The sequence below is a fragment of the Marmota monax genome, unplaced genomic scaffold (genome assembly GCF_021218885.2).
Source record: "Marmota monax isolate L192 unplaced genomic scaffold, Marmota_monax_Labrador192_F-V1.1 WCK01_AAM20220418_F8-fsc00073, whole genome shotgun sequence".
NCBI lineage: Eukaryota > Metazoa > Chordata > Mammalia > Rodentia > Sciuridae > Marmota > Marmota monax.
This window is the reverse complement of record NW_026692846.1, coordinates 7,816,651-7,836,736: the sequence shown is the minus strand read 5'-3', so window position 1 is coordinate 7,836,736 and position 20,086 is coordinate 7,816,651. Positions and strand designations below refer to the sequence as shown.

The following is a 20,086-nucleotide window of genomic DNA, read 5'->3' as shown; positions in this document are numbered from 1 at the left end:
AGAGAGAAAAACACACCCAGAGTTTACACCTTCCCACTAGGTACTTATGAAATTGAAGTCCATTCAGGTCATTTCAAACCATGGAATACAAGACCGATTTTTGTACTGCCTGTTGCAAGAGGCAGCTGAGATCTTATTAGAAGGGACTGTGCCTGTTACCCTGTTACCCTTGCTAGAGAACTATAGACAGTGAACACCAGGAAAAGCACAAGTAGAACTCAATTTCTTGTGATGTAGAGAAAAACCTGGCAGAGGAGCACTGAAACACTCCAACTCCATATCCTCCAAGTGGAAGCCAGATTGGTTGTGAGACAGGCATGTGATGGATGGGCTAGTAACTGGGCAAGAACAGGGAGACTGGGATCCTGCCCCCACTGCCACCCAAAATGAGCAGGGACACTCCATAACATCACCTCTGGACCTAAATTCCTCAATTATCAAATTAGAAATGGGGTCTAAACAGGATTTTTAAGCCAACCTCAAAAGGCCATATATTATGGGATTAAATTTACATAGCATTCTTGAAATGATAAAATCACAGAGTTCAAGACCACATCAGTGGTTTCCAGATGGGGATTAGGGAAGGGGGCAGCTCAAGGTCAGCTTGGGGGAACAGGGCAGTTCTGCCTCCTACTGGAGCAGCTGCTGACAAAAGTCTCCCCCTGTGGTGAGTGACGACGAGTGACAGTGGCGAGCACATACACATTCTTACAATCTTGGTATCAGGCTACACCTGTGTGAGATACAGCACGTGGGTGGCGGCCTGAGTGAAGGGCACATGAAATCTTTCTGCATTGTCTTGGTAACTTCTTACGAATTCATAATACCTCTGAAATGCAAAGGTTTATTTTTTAAAGGGTTTTTTTAGACTTTGAACTATCACACCCTAATATTTGTCCATGGACCCTATGATTTAAAATAGTTCATTGGCTAAATTGCATTTATTAAGATTATTCCCTTGTTTAAATTTATTGATCAAATATATATAAGTGTCTCACTTTCCAACTGATGCAACAATGTAATTTGCAGGCAGATCAAAAATACAGGTAAAATGAAAGCATCTGAGTCACAGAGGCACACAGAAGCATACTTCCTGTCATGCCAGGCCTTGGGAAAATTTTCTAACTATGATACAAAGGCAAGAAATATATTGTGCCAGCAAAATGCCAAAAAGGCTACAGATAGATTAAATGATAAAGAACAAACTGAAAAATATCTGCAGCCTATGTGCTAATTCAAAGGTATAAGTAAAGGACATTAATAAGGAATATTCCCAACCACACACCAAACACAAGTAGTTAATACCCATGTACAGGAACAATCATAAGTGACCAAAGAGCTGCAAACTAAAACAATCACCCCCACCTGAGACTGGCGGGGAGAAACCAGAGAACAAGGCAATATGAGCAACACAGCTGGGGTAGAAACTGACGCACACTTTCTCACGGTGGTCTGACAATGTACCTGGCGTGTCAACGGGCAAAACAGGCCCTGTTCACCCAGCAATTAGTTACCAGGCAATTACCTAAGATGAAAATGGCACAGGGTAAAAGATGGTAATAATGAAAGAAAAATGCATGCTCAAGACTCACCTGAGAAGTATTTTTTCATCAGGCAGAAAAAGTTGAAACAATCCTAAACACCCATCAACTGAAAACCAATGGGGTAAGATCTGTGGCCTGTACATGTGATGAGATGCTGTACAGGCTCTAAAGATGACAAAAGGACAGTCACTGACTGCCTGGGTCAGGACCCACAGCAACCAATCAAAAGCCACAACCAAGTCCACCACTCGCAGGCTATGTGCTATAGGCCCACTGCTGGGCCTCGCTGTCTCAGTTTCCTCTCCTATACGATGGGCATAATGACAGTGCCTTGTGTGAAGGTTGCCAGGAGAACTCCAAGAGTGATTAGCTATGAGACACTGAGAACAGCCTCTGTAACATAAAAAGTGTCAGAAAAAGCTCATTAGATGAAAAATACTGTCATAAAGAATGTGCCTGCCACATGGAGAACTAGAAATGACCACCGAAGAGCACAGCGACCCCATCCTGACGGCCCAGGCAGGGTGCACAACAGGAGGGGCTTCTCGGCCTCAGCAGCACAAAGGGCGCCAGGCCTGGTCAGCGAGATTGTGGGCCACTGTGGTTTTCTTCTTTGCGTTTTCTATGTCATTAAAAGAGAAAACAAAAAGTATAATCTCCAATTAGCACTCTCAAGACATTTTTGGAATGTAAGTTGCTGGGAGTTTTCTAGAAGTCTAGAAACAGATACACACGTACATACTCATAATAAACAGGTACGTGTACACATACGTGCATATGTTCACACATACACCTACAGATTTACTAGGAATTTACTAAAGAGCTATTTACAACAGCAAAAAAAAATCTGACGGAACCTGAACTTTCATCAGATGTACCACGGCTGGCAGCAAAACAAAGTCCTGCATAGCACGGGAAAATGGTACCACAGTGCCACATGGCAAGGGTCATTTGGTGAGGTGAAGGGGACACTGAAGGACTGATACACAAAGCAGACCCTGACCCTTGCAGCCAGGAACATCCACACACCTTATGACCCACTCACACTGTCCAAAGCCAGACCTAGGCCTGAGATTTGGGGATGGGAAAGGAAGAGGAATGTCTGGTGTTGCCAGAGTGCAATCCGTCGTCCCAGCCTAGTCACCAAGGTGGCTGGGTGCATCACAGAAAAGCCTGACAGGAGACACCTACAAGGCCCAGAAACAACACAGATGTGCGAGGAGACGGCACTAGACGGTCAGAGAACTGGGTTCTCAGAAAGACCAGGCAGAAACACAAACAGGGCAGCCTTGTCAGCCAAAGAAGGTCCTTCTGGCTAAAATGCAATGAGCATTAACTAGCTGTGCCGTAAAACGCGGGGCAGGCTGTGTGTGCATGTCTGTGTGTGACAGAGAGAGACTGGGACACATGGGGCAGGTTGTATGTGTGCATGTCTGTGTGTGACAGAGAGAGACTGGGACATCCTATCACCCAAGTGCAGAGACTGACAAAGCCAGGCAACAGGTCGGAGAAGGTGGGTGCTAGACTACTCCTCAATATTTCCTCTCTAAAACTGCTCTTATTCTCCAAAAGAACTTTAGGCTCCCAAACAGCACTGATCCTTCTGCAATCTTGCAGCTGCTGCCCACTCCTCTGACATGGCCACTGCCCGTACTGACTCAGGACCACTGTCCCCACTGCCGAGCTGGGACCTGGGCTGCTGCTTGTTAACCCTGCAGTGGTAAGGTTTCCACAGGCACTTTTCAGGAGAAGAACCACATCGTATATCTTCTACAACCTGCACAGATGTTGGCAATGAGCCTGGCCACCATCCTAGATGTTCATCAGTATTAGTTGATGAATTACTCAATAATCCATCCAATCTGTGCTAGGATTCTGCACACCAAGGGTCTGGCTTCACTGTTCGGAGGGAGGCATTTACAGTAAAGAGTTTAAGAGCAGAGGTTCAAAGTAGGATGGCCAGGGTTCAAAGGCCAAGTCCCCTGACTAAGAGACCTGGGACAAATTACTTCATCTTTCAGTGTCCAAGTGTATCCTTTAAAAATGAAAATAGTGCTGTCAATGTTTTGAACAACCAATAAAAAAAAAAAAAAAAAAAGAAAATAGTGCTGTCTCTGCATGGCCCTCAACAGCTAAAAGGACAGCTGGCTGATATTTACTGGGTACTTCTGTAAGGCTATGATGCTCTTTACAAGTCCTGTCTAATTTAATACTCAGAGCAACCACATGCAACAGTATTGCTTCCAGCCCCATGTTACAGACAAGGAGACTGAGCAGAGGCACAAGGGATTTAGAAGTGCTTAAGTGGGATTCCAACCCCAGGAGCCACATTCCAGAGCCAGAGTTTTTGACCTGAATGGCCTCTCATGCAGCAGGCTGAGCAAAGCAGGGAACACCAAGATCTTCCTAAACACGGGAGCAGCCTGAAATCTTGAAAAACAGCCCAGAAGCAAACAATAATTACAGAGCCACTGGAGGCCTCGTGCCTACAGCACAACCTTGCAACCTCGCTCCTCTGGGAAGGTGGCCTAAGAGGAGCTGTCCCCCAGCTGTCCTCCCTGCTGGAGGCCATTCCTCTTCAGCCCTTTGTAGGAGCTACTTCAGAGCTAACCTCCTCACCCCAGTCCTCAGCCACTGGTGGCCAATCAGGTTCCTAACACAGCTTTGAGTCCCCAAGTCATTCACACTATCCACATGGCCCTGTCCATCCTTAAGACAACCTCCCACCCATCAGCCAAATGCCAAACTGTGGCACCAGATTCACTGACTTTGTACCAGTACACTCTCTCCCAGGAACAATTTTCTATCCTTTGTCATTGTGCATTTTAAAACTCAATCTCCTTTCACAGAACATAAGCTCATCAAGGGTAGAAACTGTTTTACTCTCTCTACGACCCACCAAAGCACCACCAAGGCACCCTGGGCCTGCACCATGGGCTCCAGCTCACAGATGGTACATTAATTCGAAAGATTATACACAGTAATAGTCAGTAACCATTACTACTATTCCAAGTAGCAAGCAAAGCCGTAAGCAAGTATGCGTAGGTACATCTCTGTGAGAAACCACATGGTCACCTGGTCCGTTTACCTGCTTCTCCTTCCTCCTCACCCAAATTCAGCACAATGATGCAGATGTGCTTCCGCAGCTGGCGCGTGTTGGAGAACTTCCGACAGCACTTGCCACACTCCAGGCTGCTCGGGGTCAAGCCAGCCCCTTCCTCTGGAGCCAGTGGACCCTCGTCGCTAGGGTTCACAAAGTTTTCCACCAGCTCCTCTTCAGCACTGGGCTTCTTTGTGGACCCCTTAGGCCTGCCTCTCTTCCTCTTCATGACCAAAAACTCTGCAAAGGAAACAAGAGAGCAGGGTGGAGTGACACTGGGTGGCAAGGCAGGGCACGCACTCAATTTCTAAATGTAAGAATATGTTCAGGTCTCCCATTTTATCAAAAATGAAAGTCTAAAGAAGCCCTAGAAGGGCCCGGCTGCAGCAGCATCACCAGTCCTACTGTTCCTGTGCCTAAATGCTGATGGTACTGGATCTTATGATATTCTGCCTCAAGACTGTCGGGTGAACCTTTGCACATGCTCCTTCTGTGAAGCTTGAGAACTAAGCTGTGGCTGTTGGCCCCCAGACCAAAATCCTCGCTAACCACCACTTCCTTTTAAATCCAGATCTCGCTGCTTCTTGGCAAAGAGTTCTCAGACACTGCTGAGCTTGTCATACTCTTAATGAGTCAGACAACTATTCAGATTATTTCAAGAAGTCAAATTGTCCTGGTGAGAAAGAGAAAAAATAATTACAATCTAAAGCCACAAATTATAGGGCAAAGACAATAACAATATTTTTCAAGTTTCCTAGCGACCTACTGATTTTAAATGGCATGATCAGAGCTGCTTTAAAGCCAAGTTCCAAATCATTTTATAACATGCATTTCTTCTTGATTAGTGTTCATCTTTAAGGCTTTTATCTCTGAAATAAAGGTAGAAATTAAGAGCAAAGCAGGGTCGGGAAGCAGAGCAGCATGTACAGTCGTGCAAAGTGAAGCAGAAGATGTGACTTTGAGAGGAACCCCTGAAAGAGCCAACCAGGGGGCCACTCCTGGTCAGGCCGAAATCCCCAAGACCACAGCCATCTGTCTGACTAAAGAATGCAATCTGGGCAGTCCTCGGAATCTGGACAGCAGGGAAAAGGGAGGACTCCGGGTCCTGGCATCATTTTGGTTGAAGACTGGTCTATGGATGAGGATATCTTTGGGGGACCTTCCTGCTCTTTCTGAAGTTGTGGCTCTCTCTGCACAACGAAACACCAGCCACTTTACCCACTGCTAGCACCACAGAGATCCTTTAATGAAAAGGGTGGCCTGTGTTCATGGTCAGAGAGGGAGGCTATGGGGCAGAGTCTACAGGGAAGGCAGTTCACCTGCAGGCACTCTAGACAAGGAAGCCGACCTTGGCACTGGGTTCCCATGAACATAGAGAGGCGCCCATTCTCCTGGGGCAGGAGATTTCCAGGAGCAAAGCCTCTGCTGAGCTGCAATGCACAGGTCTGCCTTGGCTGAGGGTCCAACCACAGCCTCTTCAGCCACAGCAACAGGCACAATTACAAACCATAAAGGCACACTGAGAGTCCAGACAGAGCACGCAGCAGACCAGAGCCCTCAGTCCCTTCGCCAATACTGAACTTCCACAAGAAGACAAAGGCTGTTTCCAGGAGGACCAGCCCCCACATGTGGGGATGGGGGAGAGAAGGAATGCAGTGAGTAAGGAAAAAGTGTTTACCCCAAAGTCATTAAAACTTTTCCTATTATTATTCTTCAAAACAGCATGTACAACCTATTGAAGCAGTAATTGATATCAGAGCAGCAGAATTAGCAAAGTCTATGAAACACCCACCACATGTCACATTAGCTGAGCTGCACAAACATGGTTCATAACAGTCTATTGAAGTTTGTGGCCCAGATCTAACCCCAGTCATCAACTCTGGCATCCTGCCATGAAGAAGCCACTGCTCTGAAATGTTCTCTCAGGACACAGCTGCGTATTCAAGAATTAACCTAACTTAAGAGAGGTCCAGCCCTTTCTCTGGGTGACTTGGAGGGATCCCCAGACTCCTAGATGTCCCTCTGGATGGGAGGGTCTGTGTTTCCCTGGGGTCTTGGCCCCTGGATGATTGATGATGCTTCACCTTGGTTCCAGTACATCAGCTCCAACCTCCAGAGGCACTGGAGAGCAGTCACAACCTCAAGGAGGGTCTGGAGACCATTCAGGTGACTGTGTGTCACTGAGGCCCAATAGACACTCTGGACAGCCAAGGCTCTGTGAGCTTCCTGGATGGAGATTATCTTGCTGTTGTCATGCACTAAAGACAGAGGAGATGTCTAGGACTCCCTGAGGGGACCAAAAGGAAATAACAGAACTTTCCTTAGTTCTGTGAATTCTTGCAAATTATCAAGCCTAAAGAAAGCCCTAGAGATCCCCAAATTTGCAGCTAGCTGGTCAGAGAAGGTGGCCCTGGAGACCACCCCCCTGGGTTGTGGCTGGTGTCAGAAGCCTGTTGAGGACTTAGTCATGTGGCGCCCTGTGCTCCTAACCTGGAGTTTGGCAAACTGGCATGGCAAGTCCCCACGTTTTCTCACAACACACCTGAGCACACAGCCAAGAGCAGCAGTGCCAACTGTGCAAAAGACAGTTTGCTGGCAGCAGGCTGGGAATGCAGCCAGGGTGCCATCCAGCAGGGCTGTCTGGAAGTCTGTCTTCCCACAGAGTGGAGACTCCTTGAAGGCAGAGCCCCTGCCCTGCTGATGCCTCATCCACTCTGTACCTAGCCTGGTGCCCTGACCCAGTAAAGCTGGCTGAATTAAACTGATGAGCAAGGTGCAATCTGGTTGTCAAGGAAGAAACACAAAATCGGCCCTGAAAGCTTTGAAAAGCCTCAAACACAATGGTGACAAAACTAATCTCCCATCTTGGTACATCCATAATTCAGATCCTCAAGACCAATTAGTTAGCTAAAAATGAAATATTCATAAATGAACTTGGAATAATTTAAGCACTGGAAACGAGTTGCTACTGTCAACCACCCACATTTTATAAAAAGAGCTGAGAATCCTGGAACCAGGCAAGGAAAACGATGCAAGCTCTAAATCCAAACATTTGGAAGGAGCTAGTTGTCTATACTTCCTCTTCCTCCTGCCCAAATTCCTTTACTCAAGTGTCACTCAAATCTGGAGATTTTGTCACAAAAACATCTGCAGGGCAAACCCCTGTCCACCCAGGGCAACTGTGCCATCCCATGCCTGCACACAGTCTCCAGACTCCAAGGTGCCACTCCAGGTTCTCCCTGGCCCCAGCTCCTGTCTCCCTGTCATACCTTGGCTCTAGAATCTTCCATCATTCTGGATGACTCTACCCACATAAAAAGACCAGACTTCTAGGTATAACCCTAGAAACACACACACACACACACACACACAGAGCACCTCCCTCTCCCTGCCTCGCCCTCCACCCCTCAGTGCCCTCCCCTAGACATGCAGATAGTCCCTGTCCCTTTACTGACATGCAGTTCTAGTCCCCCTGCCTGTGACCATCTTCCTCATTCCCAATCAGACCCCTAACTCCAATTCACATCCCAACATTTCAGGTCCAGCTCAAGTCTCAGCACCTCCTCCCTAGGCCGTTTTAAGCAGGTCAGGCCCTCGCGAGCTGACCCACCTCACAACATGAACTCCTCATAGCAGAATGTGGACAGTTTCCTAATTATTGCCCTTTTCCTCTCCTTGCACTGTAAACCGTAAGGTTTGAGCTGGGCTCTCAATTCCTGGGTCCCACAGGAACTTAAACAGAGCTGAATATGGAATATTCATTTAATAAACACTTTGATCCACTATTTGATGACTGAAAAAGAGGCATTTGGAAAATAAGTCATTTCTTATGTTCCAAGTTTCCAATTAGAAAAACGGGGGCTGGACCATGGTGCATCTGAACCTGCTCTAATCCCACAGTCTAGGGACAACTCCCTCTTGTCAGAAAATCACCCATGCAGATCCCAAGAGAAAGCTGACAAGGGACAGAAAGCATGAGGCAAAGACTTTTTAATTCAATCAAGACATGAGCATCATGGAAAAATAGCCCAACATAATAAAAAATTTAATAATGAGTTCTTTATGTGCATCACTCAAGTTTGCAAGACACTTTCTCTGCTATTATCTCATTTTATTCTTAAAAATCTTATGAGACGAGTATAGCAAACATAACTTCTTCAACAGAAGAGGAAATGGGAGCCCAAATGTTCCAGTGGCTTGGCACCCCTTCCAGGGAGCCGCCGAGCTGCAACCCTGGGACCTGGGTTGCCTCATTCCAGCCAAACTGTTCCTGCCGAGTCACACCCACTATGGGTACTGAGGGTCATTTCCACACTAAAGGAGCCAATGCGCACGGCACAGAGCACACTGACTTGGAGTTACACAGACTTGGATTCAAATCCCCTCTGAGCCTCAGTTTCCAATGTGAAAAATGAACACAGAATTGTCCCTATTTTACAGAGTCACTGTTGACAACAGTGATCCACTATAGTCTGAGCATGGTACTGCGGGACTGATAAACAACTACTGTTTATTATTCTGGCCATGGTACCTAATATCCTGATTTGGAATTTCTCTTCCTAGCCAGTCCACTGTTAGATTATATGATTCCTTGATGTACATGCATTCTTGTTTATTCTGACTCGGTGCATGTTTTTTCCTTAATTTCTTCCTTTTACAATAGCTCATACACCAAGAAATCCAATATAATCAGGAGCACATCCATTTTCTTCTGCCTAAGAGCACAGATACACAGCCTCCTGGTGCTCTCACTTGGCAACTCAATCTCTAGTCACACCAGCTCCAGAATTTTGGAAGATCCTGAAAGACAAATATTTTAGAGCCCTGACAGTCAATCTCCCTGACATTTACATCCAAAGCCCAAAAAGCACTAGGGGAGACAATGAATTATTTATCAGAGAAGAGGAAGTGTGAGCCTCTCAGGTGTCTGGAGGATGCGCACCCCCTCGGTGGGCCAGACTACATCCTGCTCTGCAGCACCAGGCACCAGAGCCCAAGGCTTCCCAGGGCTCCAACGGCCCTGTGGTGGAAATGCCTCGTGAATGAGAGCAGTGACTAATCCAGCACCCAGACCTCAGGCACCACTGCCAAATATTTCACATGCATTTCCTCACTTAACACCCAAAGGTATCCTTAGTATTGTCCCCTTTACACAGTCAAGAACACTGAGGCATACAAAGATTAATTAATATGTCCCAAGCTCACAGAACAGAACAGTGCCAGAGGCAGGATTTGAAAATGGACCTGTTTGCCTCAGAGTCAGTGAGCTTCACCACTGACTTGGAGAGCAAGTCCTTTGGTCAGTGCAATTAACAGAGCACAGAAATAACAGAGGCTGACCTCTAAGTTCTACAGGAAAATGACAGTCTCAGGCAGCTATGCACCTCAGTGTGACAGCTCCCAACACTAAAGAGCACTGTGCGTAAGGGAGGGGGCAGGTTTGCCACACACAGAGCACTCATTATGGACTATGTTCAAAGCACTAGGGTGGCGTGCACAAACATATGCTTGCCTCAGAACCTGTGAAAAAGGCCAGTATCTCCTTGTGACAGATGACAGGAGTCACACCTGGAGGACCCTCCAGGGCCAACTTGCACCAGCCAAGCTTCATACTCAGGCACTGGCTGCATCAGTTCTGTGTACCTTTCATGTATGTTCACCCAGAAAGTACCTGTGACTAACTCATCCCAGAAGAGGCACCTCCTGCAATCTGCACAGAGGCTCCGGTGTGCTCGACCAGGCCCTGCCTGACAGCTACACGAAAGTCCCAGGACCAGGACACAAGTCTAGGGGAATTCCAAGATGTGTGTCCTTTCCTCTATATCCACAGTACCAACCAGGACAGGCTGGAAGGCTAAGGTCTCAGCTGTTACTAGAAGAACCAGCACAGTATTCCTAATATACCCATAATGACTTCATTTGGGGCAAATCTTCAGAAGAGACAATACTACGATATCAATTTAGACATCAACCTCCTAGGATGCCTCTTTTTACTCTCAAGCCAGAGTAAGTGACCCACTTCATGGCTGACCCTAAAGAAGCACTCACCTGCTGCACACAGGGCCTCCTGGCCAACTTGCTGTCCACTAGGCAAGAGGTACCCAAACAGGAACAGCCTGGGTACACACCCCCAGCACCTAGCACAGCACCCAGGCAAACAGCAGGCCCTCAATCAGCAGGGAGTGAACAGAGAAGTGGAAGGGGGCAAAGGAAGGGAAGTAACAGGTAGAAAAGAGAAGGAAAAGTTTCTAAGGAGGGTGTGAAAGGGGGAAATCAGAAGAACCAAAACAAGGCTCCAGAGGCCCATGCAACTCTCCCTTCAGCAAGGGCAGCCGCCAACCTGCGCAGAGCCAGGAGAGCAGAGCACATGTGCACACACAATCGGCACTAGCTCCCACGGCCCGCTCAAACACACTCGTGAATACTCACACATCTGCACTATACACACACACACAGAGGAGAAAGAGCTAAGTCCATCAGGCAATTTCTGCTTGGATCACAGTCAAAATCTGATTAGGAGGAGGGGGGAAATGAAAGGTCATTGTGAAGACCACTTCCTACAGAAGCCAAAAAGATTAAAAGGCTATAAAATAAACCAGAGGATTTAGGAACCTCCATGTTCTAAAGGGAAACCAAAATAATAAATCAATTACTACTCAGTTAAAAGTTTAATTAAAGCATTTCAAGTATCTCTCAAGTTAAAATGAATTGTGAAGGTTAAACCTGAATGGAAATCATTAGAGAGAAACGAAACCTCTACAAGCCTCAAATTTTATGGACTTCCACAAAGAGAAAAAGAAGGGCTTGAGGTTCTTAATGAAAGACTTTTGAAGAAATTTTCTACTATAAGAGGCTGAGTTTAATTAAAGTCTTAAGAAATAGTTTTTTAAATTAAACTACACAGGCAATTAATCTTCCAGTATACACAACAGAAAAAGAGAAAATGCATTCAGGAAGAATTCAAGGCATAAGTTATTTAATAAAGGAAAACAACATATAAGAGTACTCAGTGGAAAGGACTTACCTATACTGCCCCTCCCCTATCCACAGTTGGCTTCCCATGGTTTCACTTACCCATGAGCAGTCTCCTAAGACTAAATAAAAATGACTCCAGAGCTAAACAACTTGTGAGTTTTATATTCCACACCATTCTGAGAAACATGATGAAATCTGTCACTGTCCCACTCTGGCCTGCTGGGACATGATTAATCCCTCTGTGCAAGATATCCACTCTGTATACACTACCTACCCATTAGTAGCTTAGCAGCCAGCTCAGTTATCAGATCAACTGATGAGGCATCATATGCTTACATTCAAATAACCCTTATCTTACTTAATAATGGCCTCACAAGAATAGCGACCATATTATTACAGTATATTGCCATAATTATTCTATGTTATTGATGTTATTATTATACCTAATTTATAAATTAAACCTTATGACAGGTATGTATATAGGGGGGAAAAGACATAGTATGCAAGAGTTTGGTACTACCCATGGTTTTGGGCATCCATTGGGGGTCCTAGAACACATCCCCATAGATAGAGGGGAACTACTGCAGATATTCTTCAATTTATAATGAAGTCATGTTCTGGTAAACCTATCATAACCTTTTAAAACATCATAAATCAAAAATACATTGAATATGCCTAACCCTCAAATATCCTGGCTTAGCAACATGGCAAATACAGAGCATGGGATGCTTCCCCTTGTGATCATGTCACTGACTGAAAGCTGAGCCTCACACCACTGCCCACATCAAAAAAAAGATCAGACCACATGTCACTAGCCCAGGAAAAAGATTCAGTTTCAAAATTTTAATATGGTTTCTGCTGAATGAATATTGCTTTCACAGCATTGTAAGACTGAAAAATTGTAAGCCACACCGTGGTTAAGCCAGGGACCTTCTGCACCCACAGTACCACAAGAACACACAGACACGATCAGAACAACTGGGCCTCAACCCCTCTCCCACTTACTAACGAAGTACCATGCGAAAGTTATTTTAACTTCTTGAGTCTCTAAACCACATATTTCTCAATTATAAAATCTGGACATAGACAAGAAAAAGGGGACTTGAGCAACACTTTAAGCCAACAAGATGTAACATATATAGAATATTCTATCCAAAAACAGAAAACAAATTCTTTTCAACATCACATGGTGGTTTCTCCAGGAAAGGTCACATGTTAGGCCATAATTCATTTTAAAATTTAAAAGGGCAGCTTCTGAATAGTTAACAACAAAATTAAAAGCAACCTAAGAATGGGGAAAAAAATATTGTCAAACCATATATCTAGTAAGAGGTTACAAGGAAGTCATACAATTTGATAGCAAAATAAAAAATAATAATCTGATTAAAATATATACAAAGAAACCGAATATGTATTTCTCAAAAAAAGACATATAAATGGCCAATGGGTACACGAAAAGGTGTTCAACATAACTAATGGTGAAAAAATTAAAATCACAATGAGCTATGACCTCATAATTGAGAAGATGCTAGGGCTATTATCAAAACAGCAAAAGAAAACAAATGTTACAGGATATGTAAATCAACAAACCATTATGGATAACATCATGAAAGTTGCCTAAAATAAAAATGTAACACCCAAAAATCTAGCCATCCCACTTCTGGATACACATAAAATGGAAACTAAATCAACAGGTGGAAGAGATATCTGCACTCTCATTTTCATTACATATTATTCACAATACTCAGGACATGGGAACAACCTAAGTGTCTATTAATGGATGGAAAAAGAAAACAGGTAGATACAGACAGATAGAATTCAGCCATACAAAAAAAAAAGAGAGAAAGAAAATCCTGTCCTTTGTGACAAGATAGATGATCCCCAACTGCATTATACTAGGTGTAATAAGTCAAAGAGAGAAAGAGAAGACGTTATAATCTCACTTACATGTGCAACATAAAAGACTTCAAATTCACAAAAACAGACTGCAAAATGTGGCTACCAGGGGTTGGGAGGTGGAGGAGAGTAGACTTTTAATGTACTCACCACACACACACAAAAAAAAATCATAATTAGGTAAAGTGACAGACATTTTAACTAATTTGATTGTGATAGTCATTGCATGACACATATACCTATCAAATCATTACGATGCACATCTTAAATCTGTATGATTTTGTTCATCAATAATGCCTCAATAAAGATAAGAGAGAAAACACATTTTGAAAACAAAAAGATCTGAAATCAATAGTCTCTCTTCCAACTTAAGAAACAGAAACACAGTAGACTTAAAGCAAGAAAAAAGACATAAATAATAAAAATTAGAGTAGAAAGATATGGAAAAGCAAAAGAAAAAATCATCAAAACCAAAGTTTTGAAAAGATCAACAAAAAACGGCAAATCTTTAGCTAAACTATGTTTTCTCTGATATAGGGAGGCTGACTCATAGTGGGGTAGGGAGGGGGAGCATGGGAGGAACAGACAGACTCTAGATAGGGCAGAGGGGTGGGAGGGGAAGAGAGAGGGCAGGGCGTTAGCAATGATGGTGGAATGTGATGGGCATCATTATCCAAAGTACACGTATGTAGATATGAATTGGCATGAACATACTTTACATACAAGCAGAGATATGAAAAATTGTGCTCTATATGTGTAATAAGAATTGTAATGCATTCCACTGTCATATATTTAAAAAATAAAATCAATTTATAAATAAATAAACAAACAAACAAATAAATAAATGAATCAAGAATGAAAGAAGAGGTATTACTATCAAACTGACAAGTCAGAAAGATTATAAGGGACTATTATGAATAATTGTACACCAAAAAACTAGATAATCTAGATGAAATTTCTATAGAAATTTTCCTAGAAAGACACAAACTACTAAATTCCAGAATAGAAGATGTACATACACCTCTACCCTGTAGAGAGACCGAATTAGCAATCAAACCCCCCCAGTGGAAGCCAGGCAATCTCGGCTAATCAGGAGGCTGAGACGGAAGGACTCTAAGTTCAAGACCAGTCTCCGCAACTCAGGGAGAACCTGTCTCAAAATAAAAAATAAAAAGGCACTTTACTCAGTAGTAAAGTACTCCAGGGAGGTACCAAAGCAGGGTAAGGAAGGATTTCTCAGTGGAAAGGAAAACACACAAACGAAAGGCCTAAATGACTTTACTAGTGAATTCTAACAAAAACTTTAAAAATCAAAACTAATACTTCAAAATTCTTCCAAAACAGAAAAGAGAATGAGAAACTTCCCGAGCCATTCTATAAGGCCACTATTACCTTGACACCAAAACCAGAGACATCAGAGAAAAGAATTTAGACCAATATCCTATGACTATAGACACAAATATCTTCAGAAAAATAGTAGCAAACCAAATCTAGCAGCATATTATATTAAAAGGATTATGCAACATAATCCAAAAGATTTATCCCAGGTATTCAACCATCAGTACAAAAAGCCATATTGGTAGAATACATTTTTTTAAAACAATGCAGAAAAAGCATTTTACAAAATTTACAAAATTCATTTTGTGATTTAGAAATTCAACAAACTAAGAATAGAACAAACCTCCTTTTCCTAATGAAACTATCAAGGAAAAAAAGAGCTACTGTAATAATGGTAAAAACCGGATGCTTCGCTTCCCCACCCCCACCCCCCCGTAAGATCAGGAAGAAGACAAGGATACAGGATGTACACTCTTAGTATTTCTATTTAACATTGTACTGGAGATTTAGACAGGGCAATTAAACAAAAAATGAAACATAAGGCACCCAGATTGAAAAGAAAGAAATAGAACTCTCTCCACTCTCAGACTGACATTATCATATATAGACACACACATCCCTAAAGAATCCCCTAAAAAAATATTAGATCAATAAATGGATTTAGAAAGGTTGTATACAGGATACAAAACCAGGAACAGCTGCATTTATAAATTAGCAATGAACATTTGAAAATAAAGAAAATAATACACTTATAATAGTATTAAAAAGAATAAAATACTTATAAATAAAAGTAGTCAAGGAGGTATAATACTTGTACACTAAAACTACAAAACATTGTTGAAAGAAATGTAAAGATTTAAATAAATGGAATGCCACCCATGCTTATGAATTGAAGGTATAATATTTTAAGAGAGCACCCAAACTGATCTATATAGACCCAACACAATCATTATTAAAATTTCAAATTCCTTTTCTGAAGAAACAGACAAACAGTCCTAGAATTCTTAAGGAGCTAAGAGGGATCCTGAAAAGCCAAACCAATCTTGAAAAAGAAGAGCAAAGCTGGAGCACTGCACTCCCCCTTCACTACAAAGCTGTGGCCCTTCAACAGACAGCAGCGTCATGAGGACAGACACAGACCAACGGGTGAGTGCCCAAACCATTCAACGGGGGAGAGTAGACGAGATGACTAGAAGCCAGATGCAAAAGAATGAATTCAGAAACCCTCCCTCACACCATGCGCGAAAACTAATTCAAAATGGATAACCTCCAAAACCTTCAAGGTCCTTAGTAATCAAAGAAATGCACATCAAAATCACAGTGAAGCACCAGTTCACACCCAGTAGGGCGGCTGTAATTAAAACTATGACAGTCAATAAATGCTGTCAAGGGTGTGAAGAAACTGGGTTCCTCCTATATCACTGATGAGAAAGTAAATGGGGCGACTGCAGTGGAAAGTACCTTGACAGTCCTCAAAAGTCTACACACAGCATGACCACAGGTCCCAGCAATCCCTTTCCTTGACGTAGTCGCAAGGGAAATGAAAACACCCGCCCACACAGCGACCTGCAGAGAAGCGCACAGGCCCACAGTCACCACAGCCAAACGGGAATGCCCACCAGCGAGGAACACAGAGCAGAACCGCCACAGACCCGCGCATCACTCACCCTGGAAGGAGCCAAGTTCTGACACACGAGACAACATGGCCAGTCCAGGCAACCTTACGCTGTGTGGAAAATCAGACAGCAGGCCAAAGCTTCTCCTTGAAAAAATGACAGGGTACGTACAGCCGGGAAGGCGTGGGGTCCCAGAAGCCCAGAGAAGGGCCACCAACCCACACAGAGCCTCGAGGAGCTCCCACAGTGGACAGGCCCCAGTAACCTGCAGGAGAGAGACAGGCAGACACCCGCCAGGGGCTTCCCAGGCACAGGTGGCTTTACCTTCCACAGATTGCTGCTGCCCCAGCAGCCGGAAGGTCCTGAGAGAAGGAGAGGCCTGTGGGGCTACTGCAGTGAGGAGAGGGGGCAGACCACCAGGAAGGGAGGGGGTCCTGAGTGGACGGCGATGTCCGTCACCAGGACCCGTGAGGAGGGGATGCACCCAGAACACACCTACAAGTAACTCTGTGAAATTCTATCTGCCTTATTATCCTTTATCCATTCCTTACTCATAAAAGAAATAAAAAATGTAGAATTATTTTCTATTCATGTCTTGTGTTAAGAAGAAAATCTTAATAAGTAAATCTGAATAAAGATGGGACTCACAGCTTTGTCAAGAGCCAGCCTCAAAGCTCTTCCCTGCTAACCAGGAGGCTTCCCTCTGCCGTACACACGAGACAGAAGAAAGAAGCCATGTTCTGAGTTCATCATGTTCAACCCGAGGCAGGCACCCAAAGGCTCCAGGTTGGTGACTAAAGATCTGGGTTCCCTGGGAGCTGCACTCTTCACAGACCAGCAGGGGAGGTCCTGGGGACATAAATGGCATCTCTCTGGGCAGGACTCTAGGCCTTGCCCACCCGACCCACAGCAGGCACCAGGAGGCACTGGAGGCCCTGGCACGTGGGAGATGCTGAATCTTCCTGTCCCACAGAAACCTTCTTCCTCTTTTTTTACTCAAAGCAGAGTTTGGAACACAAGCAGCAGCTTGAGATGTGATTGTTTAGGACTGGCCAGCTCACTCCTGCTTCCTCTGAGTGGGGAGAGGTAGACGTGCCCACCTCGAGAAACACCACCAAGGCGCCATCAATGCTGATGCCACCAGTACTGACTGCTCTCCTGAGCGCCAGTTTCAGGGGCTGGATTCCCTTAGCTTCTCTCCTATGCCACTGACAGTACCTAGCAGAACTTCCTAACTCCTCAACAACTGCATCCTCTCAAGCACCCTGGGAGCAGGCCTGAGGGACTTATTAACCAAACATTTTTTTGTCTGGAGTCTCTGCTTGTTAACATTGTTGACAGATCATCAATAAGCCAGCCTGTTTAGAAATGCCAGTCTGAATATTCCCAGGAAAGAGCACCTGGATTATCAGTGTGGCTGACGATTCCTAAGACGGGGCCTGGACCGCCACACACTGGGCCTCTTCACAAGAGGCTGGCTGTTGTCCCTCTTCATATGAAAATAGTTTCGTGGGGATTTTTCTAACTCTCGTCAGCGGTTCCTCTGTGCTATATATTTTCTTTGTCGTCCATGGGGACCTAATTACAGTGCCTGGATGGCTGCTCTAGTCCACACGCCTGTAGCATCTCGATCAGCCAGAGAGAGAGTCCTGGACACCAGACAAGCTGGGTCTCACTTCACACCCTGACTGCGAACATGAAGGGCTCTGAATGATTTGAGGCTCTGCAAGTTGAACCCCTGCTCCAGGTTCATGCTATCATTTTGGAAATGCTTTAAAATTATATATGGTAATTTATTAATCAAGTTTAACAATAGCCTCCTTTCACTGTCTCCTACATCATCTTCAGTAGGTATATTCTCTGACTTAATCTGCATATTTGTCCTCATTTTTAAGATAAGCAAAGTGAGGTTTGGAGAAGGAACATCATTAGCTCCAGGTACTTTCTCTGATGGGTGCTAGAGCTGGGGGCAACACACCCGTGTCTGACAACAAGCTCGAGTTTTTATATCACCGGACCCTAATGGCTCCTTGCATTCATTCATTCATCTACCAGCCAGGTGCTGGAGCAACCCTAGAGGGGTGGGGAGAGGGAATTCAAAGAGGCCACCTCACTGGAAGGTCTACAACTGGACAATTACTGGGTTTTTCCAGGATTCTGCTGGGCCATGTGACAGAGCTGGCATCTCCACATGGAGAGCACATGGGCACTGACGGAGCCCTACCCCCCGCACACAGCTGCCCTTACCATCTCCAGTCTTGCTTGGGTTGGGAGCATCTGGAGTACTCAGGGGCCTAAGGGGAATGATGATATCATCCACACGGACCCCTTCATCCCCGTGTTTCTCAGACACATGGGAGAGGAGCTCCGACTGATTTGGCGAGAAGAGATTACAGCATTTGCACATGAAGATGGCCGTGCTTTCTGTAAGAGAAAAAAGGAAAATGTTTTATTTTGCCTTCACATACACGATTACTCCCAATGGGTGGAGAAAATGCCAGGGGCTGCCATGCCATGCAAATGCCAGCCTCCAGTGAGTCTCCCTCTCATCTCGGGTTCTTCCTGCTGGGTCTAGGAACCTCAGCCCTCATCAGAGTGGCTGATGTGGACCTCCTTCTGCCCAGACACCAGCCCATGGAACCTGAAAAGTTCAATCCTGTCCTCAAAGAGTCCACCACACTCATGCAATTAAGCATCTTAGTCTTCCCACCAGACTCACTGTCTCTCTTGAATTAAGCTAAAAGGAAAAATTGGCCAAAACAGCATTTCTCTAGAGCCAAGACACCTTTCAATGACTGGCTCAGGAACTAAAAATCAAAACAAGGAGGATAGAAATCTGCGGCTTTTTTAAAGCCACTTAATTCCTACTTAAACATTCTCACTGTTCACAAAACAGTGCACAGTCCATTATATTCCTCCCCGTATACTAGGCAGCAAGACATAATGAGGGAAAAAACACTCATCTTCAAATCTGATAAAATAATTATAGGTGCATAATTCAAAGCTGGCTTTTCTGTTATCACACTTACACTGAAAGGAAGAGTCGACATGATGAGAAGGCCAAGAGCTGTGAAGCCAGACAGACCCAGCTGAGATTCCTGAGCCAGTCCCTAGATGCGGTGAGGCCAGGCGACCTGGGAGAAGCAGCAGTAATCCCTCTGTGGGGAATTACACAGGCAGAGCAGCAGGGACACCGTGGGCACACCGGGAACAGCGCCACAGGCCCAGCCCACCTCTCCACGTGCTGTGCCTGTGCCCATGCAGCAACCGCCAGAAACCTCTACCACTGCCTTCCCCTGACCTCCAGGGCACTCGGCCTGCTAGGCAATTCCCAGGATCTCTATGCCATCCCTCTGCCACGGCTGGGCAAGCAGCTGGCCATCTCGGATCTCTGGGACCCGCAAGCTCCGCCTGTGGCAAGCAAGGCTCTCCCCCCTCCCCCGCTCCCCTTCTCAACAGCAGGATGCCTGCTCTGTCACTTCAGCAGCCAGAGATCAGCTTCCCCTGCCCACCTGCCTCTTCCCCCTCCCCCGCTCCCCTTCTCAACAGCAGGGTGCCTGCTTTGTCACTTCAGCAGCCAGAGATCAGCTTCCCCTGCCCACCTGCCTCTTCCCCAT

General features: G+C 45.0%; 1 protein-coding gene across 7 annotated transcripts in view; it reads right to left on the bottom strand.

Annotated features, from left to right (window-relative positions):
* Zfat (zinc finger and AT-hook domain containing) overlaps positions 1–20,086 on the bottom strand; it is a 180,581-nt gene that overhangs the window by 132,301 nt on the left and 28,194 nt on the right. For 4 of the 7 annotated variants that reach the window (XM_046449067.2, XM_046449063.2, XM_046449065.2 and 1 more), the window contains 2 exons: positions 18,717–18,893; positions 4,633–4,884 (listed from right to left, as the gene is read on the bottom strand). In XM_046449067.2, the coding sequence (XP_046305023.1) occupies positions 4,633–4,884; positions 18,717–18,893 (429 nt within the window). Of the gene's footprint in view, positions 1–4,632; positions 4,885–16,520; positions 17,951–18,716; positions 18,894–19,498; positions 19,863–20,086 lie in introns of those variants that run through there. The other 3 variants (XM_046449066.2, XM_058580869.1, XM_058580870.1) reach the window with 3 other exon arrangements.